The 12400-nt window shown below is 43.1% G+C and overlaps 1 protein-coding gene across 1 annotated transcript in view; it reads left to right on the top strand.

Annotated features, from left to right (window-relative positions):
- The window catches only part of LOC100559680 (zinc finger protein 208), a 52379-nt gene that overhangs the window by 14994 nt on the left and 24985 nt on the right, over positions 1 to 12400 (top strand). Inside the window, 4 exon segments of the mRNA XM_062969271.1 lie at positions 948 to 1951; positions 9647 to 9752; positions 11168 to 11247; positions 12092 to 12212. Coding sequence (XP_062825341.1) covers positions 948 to 1951; positions 9647 to 9752; positions 11168 to 11247; positions 12092 to 12212 — 1311 coding nt within the window.

The following is a 12400-nucleotide window of genomic DNA, read 5'->3' as shown; positions in this document are numbered from 1 at the left end:
GTCATACACCAAAGAGACCAGGCTCTGTCCCTTAAGCAGGCCTGAAACCAAATTGAAATAGATCTAGTAACCATGCCTAGTTTAGCAACCAGAGAAGTCAGCTATAGCAGAGCACTTGGTTAACCAATCTGGAAAAACATATTATTTGGGAACACAGAACCACTCTAAAAACCTCCATGTCAGGCTAAACATAGAAGCCATTGAAATTCACAAGCATGTGGACAATTTTTTTAAAAAAGGAGGAAACCATGAAAATGAACAAAATCTGGCTACCAGTATAAAAAACTCTAGAATCAGGACAGTAAATAAAGAACAACACTCAGAAAACAGAGGAATTCCAGACAGGGAACAACCAGGGCCAGCTAACACTGCCCAACAAAGGATTCCCCCAGGCAGTAAGCAGCCATGCCTTGAAGATGCAAGGCTATTCAGTGCTAATCACGGTGATTAATTACAACATTCACACTTGCTTCCAACGTGCAAGAGTTCTTTCTCCCACCCAGGACATTCCATAGACATATAAACCCCACTTGCCTAGTTTCCAACAGACCTCTCAACCTCTGAGGATGCCTGCCATAGATGTGGGTGAAATGTCAGGAGAGAATGCTTCTGGAACATAGCCAAACAGCCTGAAAAGCTCACAGCAACTGTTGATTAGTATTATTATTATTTTACAGGGGGTTCTGGGAGACTTGGGCAAAACACTTAGGCTATATTTACACCATCCCTGGTTTTGATATGATTTATTTTGAAATGTTCATCTTTGTATAATTTTAGAAGCAAAGACAAAACAGATGTTTTCTTTAATTATGTAACAGCCAGTGTGAGAAAGGGTAGTCTTGACTAAATGTATATTGTAATTGGTATAATTTGTAATGATTTAAGGAGAATTTTAATCTAATATAACTTTTTCTTTTACTTCCCTTGTTTCCAAAACATGTTAATAGAAGCGACACCATTTAAATGGTTGGAAAATAGAAAAACTTTCAGTTGGAAGGAAACACTCACCTGCCATGAAGCAATGCACCCAGGAGAAAATCCTTTTAAATACTTATCTGGAGGGAGCTTCATTCACAAGGAAAGCCTTAGTAGTCATGAAACCTATCACACTACCGAAGAACTATTTATATGCTCAGAATGTGGAAAGAGCTTCCCTCAAAGCTTTATGTGTACTCAGGCAACGCAAGCAGGAGAGGTATCATTTAAATGCTTGGAGTGTGCGGGAGCTTTCAATCAGAAGGGAAACCTCTCTGCCAATCAAGTAGAGGATAAACCGTTTAAATGCTTAGTGTGTGGAAAGAGTTTCCGTCACAAAAGAAATCTTATTCCTCATCAGGAAGCTCATACAAGAGAAAGACCATTTCAATGCTTGGAGTGTGGAAAGAGTTTCAATCAGAAGTCAGGCCTCACCTACCATCTAGCGATTCATTCTGGGGAGAAGCCATATAAATGCCTGGAGTGTGGAAAGGGCTTCATACAGAAAACAGGCCTCATCCATCATCAAGCTACTCATACTGGGGAGAAGCCATATACATGCTTGGTGTGTGGAAAGTCTTTTATTCGGAAGGGAAGTCTCACTACTCATCAGACAATTCACTCGGGGGAGAAACCCTTTCAATGCTTGGTGTGCGGAAAGAGCTTCCGTCAGAAGGGATGCTTTGCTTCTCACCTAACCATTCACACAGGGAAGAAGCCCTTTCAGTGCTTGGAGTGTGGAAGCTCTTTTACCGACAAGAGATGTCTAATTGCTCATCAAGCAACACACTCTGGGGAGAAGCCGTTCAAATGCTTGGATTGTGGGAAGGGCTTTGCTCGGAAGGCAAACCTCAGAGAACATCAGAGAATCCACACTGGGGAAACCCCATTTCAGTGCATGGAGTGTGGAAGAAGTTTCAAACTGAAGAGAGCCCTCCACATTCATCAAGAGATACACACAGGCAATATAACCTATTAAATTCTCGGAGTGCAGAAAGAGCTTTTGCCAGAAGAAACACCTCCTTTATTGTCCCTCATCCAAACCACGAGGAGACCGAACTTCTGTAATAGAGATGACTTTAAAATAGTATTTCTTTGTTGTTGTTTTTTCAGGAATGACTGGAATTTTAAAAAAATCTTTCTTTCCAAACAAACTGGCTTCATTTGATGAAATATCAAAAAAAAGGGTTACTGAAAATAAGACAGAAGACAAAGAGGTTTCAGGCTGGACAAGATTCATGTTGGGACTCCATTTTTTCTCTCCACAAAGGAGAAGCAAGGCAGCTGTTCTCTTTGCTCTTCTTCGATGAGCTTGGAAAGATGTCTGCTGTGGGTTGGATGGATAGCTAGGCCCTCCCTATTCACTTTCCTATCTAGTTATGTTCTTTTAATAGTCTTTTATAACTTTTAGGCTTGACTCTGCTGAATTCCTTAAGCTCAATCGCTGTATTGCTGGCACTTGAAGCTTCTCATTTATTGAACTGCTGTTACAGCTGTGACTGTTGATTTACCTTTTTTAAAGGCTTTCTCCTTTTTGAAAATTTCCCTAACATTCTAAAGTGGATTAAATATATATCTAAAACAAATTATATATTTAGTGTTTAATAAAAACATTTTCAGTTTTTTTTGTGGAAAACTATAATTCAGTAATAACTAATTTTGCTTGAAGGAGAAATAATTCAGATATGTTTGAATGGTTTCAACTGCGAAATGTTTAGTACTGTTTACGTTTAATTCTGTTTTAATATTTATATATTGTATATTTTCAACAGTGTGCTAACGGTTTTTTGTTAAGTCGCTTTGAGTCCCCTTCAGGGGAGATAAAGCAGGGTATAAATAATTTTAATAATAATAATAATAATAATAATAATAATAATAATAATAATAATAATAATAAAGTGTGCTGAAGTATTCCTTACTGATTCCTTCATTCCAATTTTCTTTTCCCCCCCTATCTGTCTTTATAGACCACACCCACCCTATTCTAACGCAAACAGTATATATGCTTAAGAGCGGGTCTGTGTGCATTCCATCTGAAAGCACTTGATCCTTCCTCAGTAACCTTTAGAATTAATACTGATTTCCATTACGTAGCAACAGTAAGAACAGACCATGGAACAACAGACTGGTTCAAGATTGGGAAAGAAGTATGGCAGGGCTGTATCCTCTCACCCTACCTATTCAACTTGTATGCAGAACACATCATGCAACGTGCGGGGCTTGACAAATCCAAGGCTGGAGTTAAAATTGCTGGAAGAAACATTGACAACCTTAGATATGCAGATGATACCACTTTGGTGGCTGAAAGCAAGGAGGAGCTGAGGCGCGTTATAACCAAGGTGAAAGAAGAAAGTCCAAAAGCTGGGTTGCAGTTAAACATCAAGAAAACCAAGATCATGTCAACTACACCTATTGATAACTGGCAAATAGAAGGAGAAAAAGTGGAGGCAGTGACAGACTTTGTATTTCTAGGTGCAAAGATTACTGCAGACGCAGACTGCAGCCAGGAAATCAGAAGACGTTTCCTTCTTGGGAGGAGAGCCATGGCCAACCTCGATAAAATAGTGAAGAGCAGAGACATCACACTGGGAATGAAGGCCAGCATAATTAAATCAATGGTATTCCTGCTTCTTGGCAGGGGGTTGGATTGGATGGCCCATGAGGTCTCTTCCAACTCTATTATTCTATGATTATTCTATAATTTCCCGCAGTAGTCGATGGCAATGAAGGTCCACATAGTCAAAGCAATGGTATTCCCCATAGTAACCTATGGCTGCGAGAGCTGGACCATAAGGAAGGCTGAGCGAAGGAAGATAGACGCTTTTGAACTTTGGTGCTGGAGGAAAATCCTGAGAGTGCCTTGGGCCGCAAAAAGATCCAACCAGTCTATCCTCCAGGAAATAATGCCCGATGGCTGCTCACTGGAGGGAAGGATATTAGAGGCAAAGATGAAGTACTTTGGCCACATCATGAGAAGTCAGGAAAGCTTGGAGAAGAGAATGATGCTGGGGAAAATGGAAGGAAAATGGAAGAGAGACCACCAAGGGCAAGATGGATGGATGGTATCCTTGAAGTGACTGGCTTGACCTTGAAAGAGCTCTGGTGTGGTCTGGTCCATGAGGTCATGAAGAGTCGGAAGCGACTGGATGAATAAACAGCAACACTATTAAATAATCAGGTTGTTTGAAGAACAGGCAAATTGAGTCATGCTGAGAATGATGAAAAGTAATAGAAAACAGAGGAGAGGTACAAATCACAAAAGTGTAGTTAAACTGACCCTATAGTTTAGGACTGTCTTTCCCAATATGACCGTTTCTAGATATGTTAAATTAACAATGACCCTTGGAAAATCTTGATTGTTTTCTTGTCTGGAGAACAAATCAAAGTTGAGGAAGCTTGCTTTCAAGCATAAGAGTAACTAAGTGCCAATCCATTTGAATTGATTAAAATTACCAAATTAATTTTCAATCACAACATTCCAAGTTCACAAACAACCAGTTGGTCTGCAAATATTCTTTTAAATTCTACAAGGAATTTAATATGGGGATTGATGGAGGCAGCTCTGGTAATTGTTAATAATTTCCTTCTTTCCTTTAGACCTTAGCAAATAGACTCGGTGCAAAATTATTCCATTAATATCAAAACCTATAGAATAAACTCAGAATTCTAAACATGCGTTTTCTTCAGGTTAAACTAGATTAATTCACACCTACATACTAAATGGGAATACCCTTATTCCCCAGGAGCCATGGGTTGCAATGGGTTTCCTTTGTGCCAGGAAAACAGCTGAATTGAAGGTTGGCGGTTCAAATCCATCAGAAGGGGTGAGCTCCTGTCTGTCAGCCCTAGCTTCCCATGTGGGGACATGAGAGAAGCCTCCCAGCAGGATGGTAACACATCCACCCTTCCTAATGTCACGACCCTTAATATATTTCCTCATTTTGTGGTGACCCCTAACCATAAATTTATTTTCATTGCTAAAATTCATAATTATTATTCAGAATTTTGCTACTGTTTGAATCGTAATGTAAATATCCGATATGCAGGATATATTTTCATTCATTGGACCAAATTTGATACAAATACCCAATATGCCCAAATTTGAATACTGGTGGGGTTGGGGGGGGGATTGATTTTGTCATTTGGGAGTTGTAGTTGCTCGGATTTATAGTTCACTTACAATCAAAGAGCATTTTGAACTCCACCAACTATAGAATTGAACCAAACCTGGCACACAGAGCTCCCATGACAACAGAAAATACTGGAAGGGTTTGGTCGGCATTGACCTTAAGTTTTGGAGTTGTAGTTCCCCTACATCTAGAGAGCACTGTGGACTCAACAATGATGGATCTGGACCAAACTTGGCACAAATACTCAATATGCCCAAATGTGAATATAGACATTGACATTTTGGAGTTGCAGTTGCTAGTCAGTACCCCCCCATACCACACCAGTATTCAAAGTTGGTCAAATTGAAATCTAGCTAGAATTTGGAGGTCCCTTAGAAAGGAGAGGGACCTAGGACTTCCCTTGGGTCAGTTACTCCTGGCGAGAAGAGAGCTGCTACGAATCAGAGATCCCCCAATCCCAAATAATTCTCACCAAAAGCTGAATAAGGAGCACTGAGATGTTTAATTCGATCCAGCTGGATAGGATGTCAAACCGCAATCATTCATCAAGCAAGACATATCATACAACAGAAGATAGCAAAGACAGGGCGGAGAGGTTTGAATTTCCCACCCTGCCTCCCTCCGCCCGCTCTATGTTGATTGGTTGTTCAAGTGAGGGCGCGAACGTCCTGTCCAATCAGGGAGCTATCCCCACTCCGGCTCCTCAGCCAATCAGGAGCGAGGAGGTGGTCCGAGTCTTTGACAAAGGCGACTGAGTGAATTTGTGAATGAATCAGTGGTTTTAATGTGTACATGGTGGCACTGATAGCTTAAAAAGATTATTTCCTGGGGTGAAAATATACATATTTGTCTGGCGCAGCTTGCCAGATTCCAGTTGTCAAATACCTGGAGGCAGATCAGATGGGCGAGTGCTTTGTCAATGTGTTCGGCTGGGTAAATAGACAAAAGGAATAATCAGACAGGACGATCTTGGCTTTCCGAAGGCTAAACCACCCCAGCTATGAGTATTAGTTCAGGAAGAAACTGTGAATTTGGGGTCAATCTGTTAATGTTTGGTTATGGAAACCCAGGAATCTCCATAACCACGGTTTAAAGGAAGGCACTCCAGCCGGATACCGGCGGCTGCCAGCAACTTGAGAAGGAAGGGGGAGCATTGTGAAAGGTTTGTTACTAGAGAGAAAGGATAGGTTCCTATGCCAGAGTCAGGGAAGGATACAAAATAACTGCTATGAGAAAGGAAAGTTAGAATGAAATGATACTTTTATTTGGGATTAGTTACATTGTTAGGGATAGGGAAGGAGGCAAAAGGAAACATGTTGTAAGCTGCTGTTGGAACACACATTTCATTTATTGATTTGCTCAGCAGAACTTCTTTCCGGATCTGTGGAACTCCCCGCTGCATGTCAGATTAGGTTGAATGCGGGAAGCCTATTCTGTTCGATCTCAATATTGGATATTTGTGTCAAGTTTCGTCCAGATCCATCACTTGGGTGCACATTGCTCTGTCGATGTGGGTGAACTATAGCTCTTAACCTCTGAGGTCAGTCCCCTCGAAATCCCACCAGTACCTTTCAAAAACAAGCTCATCCGCTTCAATTACCGCTGTGGTTCTACATGGAGGCCTCCCAAATGTCACTGTAGTTCCTGTGTGAAACTTTATTTATGTAATTCACCCCGGCCACCTATAATATGTTCAGAGAAAGGCCAACACAATGATCAGTTCTAGCAGCCAAACTTGATTAGATTTGTTTGTGGTTCCCTTTTGCAGGGCTAAAGTCTAGGCCCCCAGCGTAACCCTCCCAGGATGCATCTCCACTGCAGAATTAATGCAGTTTTGTTATCGACCGCGTTTTAGGGGATCGGGCCCTTAAGGAGAGACCCGATCCGGTCCTGAGAGAACGGACCTTGGCGAAGCCAAAAGGAGAATTACGAGCCGCAATACAACCTGAAGCCGAAAGGAAGAAGGTCCGCCAAAGTTGAAGGAAAATCCGCCAAGGAGTCTTTATTGAGCAATTCAGCTGAAGAGGACTCTAGTAGCGATCATTCGGTCTACTAGGGTACCATACAATCAAAATAAAGCCATATTTATACAAAGTTTCAGTCTGACAGCCCTTTGAATTTCCCGCCCTGCTCCCCCGCCCATCTGATCGTTGATAGGATAGAAGGTTGAACGAGGCGGGCTTTCGTTTCCCGCCTTGCTCCGTTGGCCCAATAGGAAACTGCCTTTTGTCTCTACTCGGGCCAATCAGGAAAGAGAAGGCGGGAGTTATTGAAACAATGAGGTGACAGGACAGGAACTGGCGGATTAAGTCCTTCTAGACCGATTTCTAAAGGGTGCTTAATTTATTAATGGCAGCAATCAAGGGTGTCCGGGTTTCTGTCACGTATACAGATTTTAGATATGCCTTGGGGTGTCAGAGATGGAAGCAAAGATGGGTGGTGATGAGCCATATTGACAGGCTCTGCAGGGCGCCTTCCTGAGGTGTCCTGGTTTTTCCTTTGGGTGAGATATGACAATGTTTGCCTTGGGGCGAATCACCTTTAGGTCAGCAAACTCCGAATTCGGCGACTCAAGCCCTATATTGTCCATGCAATTTGAATTTGATTGGGTTTAGCGGTGGCAGATTATCCTTTTGTTTTTTTGGGAAAGGAAGCCTGGGTCATAGGAAATGGGATAAGTTCTGGGGTTCAGGTTGAGTTCAAAATATTTCCTATTTGGTTTCATGACTTGACAATTATATGAAATAAAATGAAAAATAAAATAAAGTTGGAATATAAATCATGCTGGGAGAAATACATATTTTTCGGGGATCCCAAAGAGTACAAATACATATAGGCAGATAGATAGATTTCATGGAAATAAGGGAGAATCCATAAAACTGAGTTACATTGCATAAAGGGGAATCATGAATGATATAAACAATCGGAAATATTTGATAAGAACGAAGTTCATAACATCTGGAGAACCCAGCATGGAAATTCATAAAAATGGAGTTTTAGCAGCATGATTTTACAATTCATGAAGTTAGCCCAACGATTAGAAATTCATATAACAGTGATTCATGAGGGTGTCCAGGTTCATAGAATATGAAAATTCACGGATACATTGGAAAAAGAGTTCATCTGTGGCGGAAGGAATTCATAGAAATAGCATGGGGAAGAGGTACATGTGAGTTGCAGTCTTTGGAAGTATAGGATTTCATAAGTTCAGGTGTAGGTTTGGGAAGAGTGTTCTTTTCATTCATAAAATTATGAAGGTGTGAATGAAACGCGGAGGGCGCCCGTCCAGGCACCCTCCTAGCAGCTGTAGAGAGGGTGAGGGTCCTTGGAGAACTATGTCTTCCCTGCAGGGAGAGCGATCCATCATCCACAGCTCACAGAATGGGCCGGTGATCTCTTAAACCCCGCGGGTCGCGGGGAGAGAAAAGTCCGGGATAAGGCTTGGAAAGAGCAGTCGGCTTCCGTTTGACAGTCAGCTGTTCTGGAGCTTTAAACTGGACCGATTTTGGTTCCGCTGGTGGTCTTTGGGTCAGGAGCCTTAGGAAGGGTTAGAACTAAAAGAAGAGCGTGCTAGGGGTAATTTTGATAAAGATATGAGCCAATTTGTATCGTCCGCCGTATTAACCTATGGCGGAGGAGCCTCAGCCAGAGTTTAAAGGACGGACGGGTTAGTGAGAGGGAGGGGGAGGATTACATGTAAGAAAAAGGAGTCAAGGAGAGACACAAAATAACCAGATAGAGAGTGCTACTGTTATAAAATGTATGCTACTTTTATTGGGGGGATTTGTTACATAGTTCAGGGAAGGGGAAAGTGAAGAAAAAAAGATCTTTTAATAATAGTCTGCTGCGGTCCCGCTCTGTTCCTTTTGCAATGGATCTGCGGAACTCTCTGCTGCGGGTTCAAATCAATTTGAATGCCGGTGCTTCGGACATCAGTTTGATGACACTTTTAATTGCCATGGCTCAGAACTATGCAAGTTGTAGTTTGGGGAGGCAGCAGCCCTCTTTGGCAGAGAAGACTTAAGGACACTGTAAATTCCTGCCCCCATGATTCCAGAGCATTGAACCATAGCAGTGAAAGTGGCATCAGACTGCATTGATCCCAATGTAGATTCACTCAAGGCCTTTGGAATCACCTAATACAGACCTATACCATAAGCAGGTATGCTGTCTGATAACACTGAGAGTACCATTATTCAATGTATGGGATCCCGGGATGTTTTGGTTTACAACTCCCAGAAGCCTCTTCTTCCTTGGCCAAGGATTTCGGATTGTGAGATTAAAGTCCAAACATCCAGAGGATCTCAGTGTGGGAACTCCTCTATTAAGTTATTCAAACCCTCTCCTGTTCCTAGGAAAAATGCCTCGAAAGCAGCATCTCCCCATGTCTTTCGGAGGGGAGTTTTGTTCTGTGGCTTCCAAAGAGTTAAAGCAAAGGAGTGGATTCCTAGAGGGGAAGTCAATGGCCAATGAGAAGCTCCTGCAGGCGAGGTCCCTCCTCTTCTGGCCATGTGGGAATCTTCCTGGAGGAGGAGGAGTGACTGGGTGAGCCTTGCAGGGCTTGTGGAGGAGGAGAGAGTGTGCCTTCCCAAGAGGGAGATGGCTCTTCTGCCCAGGCTGGAGCCTGGCTGCAAGGACACAGGGCAGGTGGGAAAGCAAGAAGCCTTAGACCCTGAGCCAAGCAAGGACCCTCCTGCCTTTCCTGCTGGGAATGGAGGGCAGTTCTGGGAAGGAGGCCTTGTGGGGAAGGGGCTGCGGGGAGACAGCCCACCTTCAGAGGCAGCGCCAAGCCAGAGCTTCAGGCAGTTCAACTACAAGGAAGCCTTGGGGCCCCGAGAGGTTTGCAGCCGCCTCCACTCTCTCTGCCGCCCGTGGCTCCCAGTGTGTTTCCATTGCCACTACTCATAGGAAAGAGGGAAAAAAGTCAGGTTGCAAACCTAAACACTTCTTATTTCTTCCCAGTTACTTCCTTTAAAAAACAAATTAAATAAACAACGACAGCGCTCTGTGGCTGTAACTGGGCAAAAATGACCAAAGTGGTCATAGGTCTGGATACCATGAATCCCTAGGAGGGGCAGCTTAGGGAGCCGGGCATGGTTCGCAGATTAAGAGGAGAATATGTTGAAAGGATGTCATATTGCTATACATATTGCTATGCTATTTCCATGGTGAGAACCTATTTTTAGGTTGGGTTAGATGGGTGAGATACAATTTTCTCCCCAATATCCACCAAAAAACAGGGGGAGGATAAATTCCTCAAAGAGCCCAATGGGGATCAGGGTGTATAAAAGGGCTGAAGTATCCTGGCCAGAGGTTGTTGCTGATGTCAACTGCTCTCATAGTGGCTTTGACTAATGAATTAGAGGCTGCAAGGTACCTTTTCTTTGTATGACTTGAAAGCTGTACAGTGAAGAAAGCTGATTTGAAATGTGCTAGAAGAGAGTTTCGTGGATGCCGTCGGCTAAATAGGCAGATACACGGGTTGCAGATAAAATCAAGCTTTAATTTCTACTAGAAGCCAAGATTTCTGAACTGACATAGTTGTAATGCGGCCATATCACAATTACCCAGGGCTAAGACAGCAGGAAAAGAGAGAGATTGGACTGCAGGGGGGATGGACTCCACCAAGGGAGCCATGGCTGTCCTGAATCGCCAAGACATGAGCCAGACCTGCTTAGGATCAGATGGCTTGGAGGTCCCTCATTCATGGAATCACCCTCAGTCAAAGTGGGCCTGAAGGCACCTTTTCATCCCTAGCCTTGCTCAGGTCTTGCCTTCCTTGATTGAATCATAGAATCACAAAATAACAGAATCCTAGAGTTGGGAGAGCCCACAAGGGCCATCCAGTCCTAGCTCCCTTCCATGCAGGAATACACATTCAAAGCACTCCTAATGGGTGCCCATCCCACCTCTGTTTATAAACCTTCGGAGAAAGAGACTCCACCACACTCTCAGGTCACAGCATACTCCATTATTGAACAACTTTTACCATTAGGAAGATGGTACCACCAGAAATGGAGACCATGGCCAATAAAACACCCTTGCCTGTTCTATTCCTACAGGAGGTGAATCAGAACCACTACATACTGGCTTCCCTCTTCCTTTTGATGGATGCAGCACACCTTCTGTGACACCAGATCAGGTAGGTGATGGAATCCCTGATAGGCCAAGAAGGACTCAGACTTGCGTTGACCTCTTCGCACTGCTATTCTCCCCTCTTTCCACCCAAGATGATGATGATGATAATGATAATGATAATAATAATAATAATAATAACTTTATTTTTATACCCCGCCCCATCTCCCCGAAGGGACTCGGGGCAGCTTACATGGGGCCTAGCCCGATAAAACAATCAATATCAGTAACATGACTATAAAACAATTATACCAGTAAAACATCAATAGCAATAAAACAATCGTTAAAATCGGCAAGAAGCATACGAAAAACATACAATATTAAAACAGGAGACTAATTCATGAAATCCAGAACAGAATGTGCCAGTAGAAATGGACAATAAAGTGCAAAATAGCATTGGCAACATCTCAAAATGGGGGCTATTATAAAATGGGCAGATGGATCAGTCCAACATCAAATGAGGTATCAAAGGCCTTTTGGAAGAGCCAGGTTTTTAAGCTCCTATGAAAGGAGAGGAGGGTAGGGGCCTGCCTGATCTCTCTAGGAAGAGAGTTCCAAAGTCAGGGGGCCACGACGGAGAAGGCCCTCTCTCTCATCCCCACCAACCACGACTGCAAGGGTGGTGGGAGCAAGAGAAGGGCCTCCCTCGACGAGCGCAGAGAACGTGTGGGTTCGTAGGGGGAGATGCGGTCTCTAAGGTAGGTGGGTCCCAAACCATTTAGGGCTTTGTAGGTGATAACCTGCAGCAAAGACCCTGTGTAAAGATGGACATTTCTATCAGCCACCAGAAGCAACTGGTTTTCTGTCTGGGGTCAGTGTTTCCTGCTTACCATGAATGTTTCTTTGTCCAGGTGACTTTCCAAGAAATGGCCGTGTCTTTCAGTGAGGAGGAGTGGGCCCTGCTCGATCCGGATCAAAGGGCCTTCTATCAACAAGTCATGAAGGAAAATGTGGAGACTGTGTCCTCTTTAAGTAAGGCTCCTTCTTTTATATATAAAAAAAAAGTATTAGCAACAGAATGACATAGCCACAGAATGTCATGTAAAGGGTGGGGGATAACTCACCAAGTTTAGCATAGGTTGACAGCAGGATAAAATAACATTAAATGTACCATTCAACTATAGCATCTCCCTATAGGTCCAACATGATGTGGAGAGGTT

This window comes from Anolis carolinensis, chromosome 2, assembly GCF_035594765.1.
Source record: "Anolis carolinensis isolate JA03-04 chromosome 2, rAnoCar3.1.pri, whole genome shotgun sequence".
Taxonomy (NCBI): domain Eukaryota; kingdom Metazoa; phylum Chordata; class Lepidosauria; order Squamata; family Dactyloidae; genus Anolis; species Anolis carolinensis.
The sequence above is the reverse complement of the archived record's forward strand: the minus strand, read 5'-3'. Positions and strand labels throughout refer to the sequence as shown.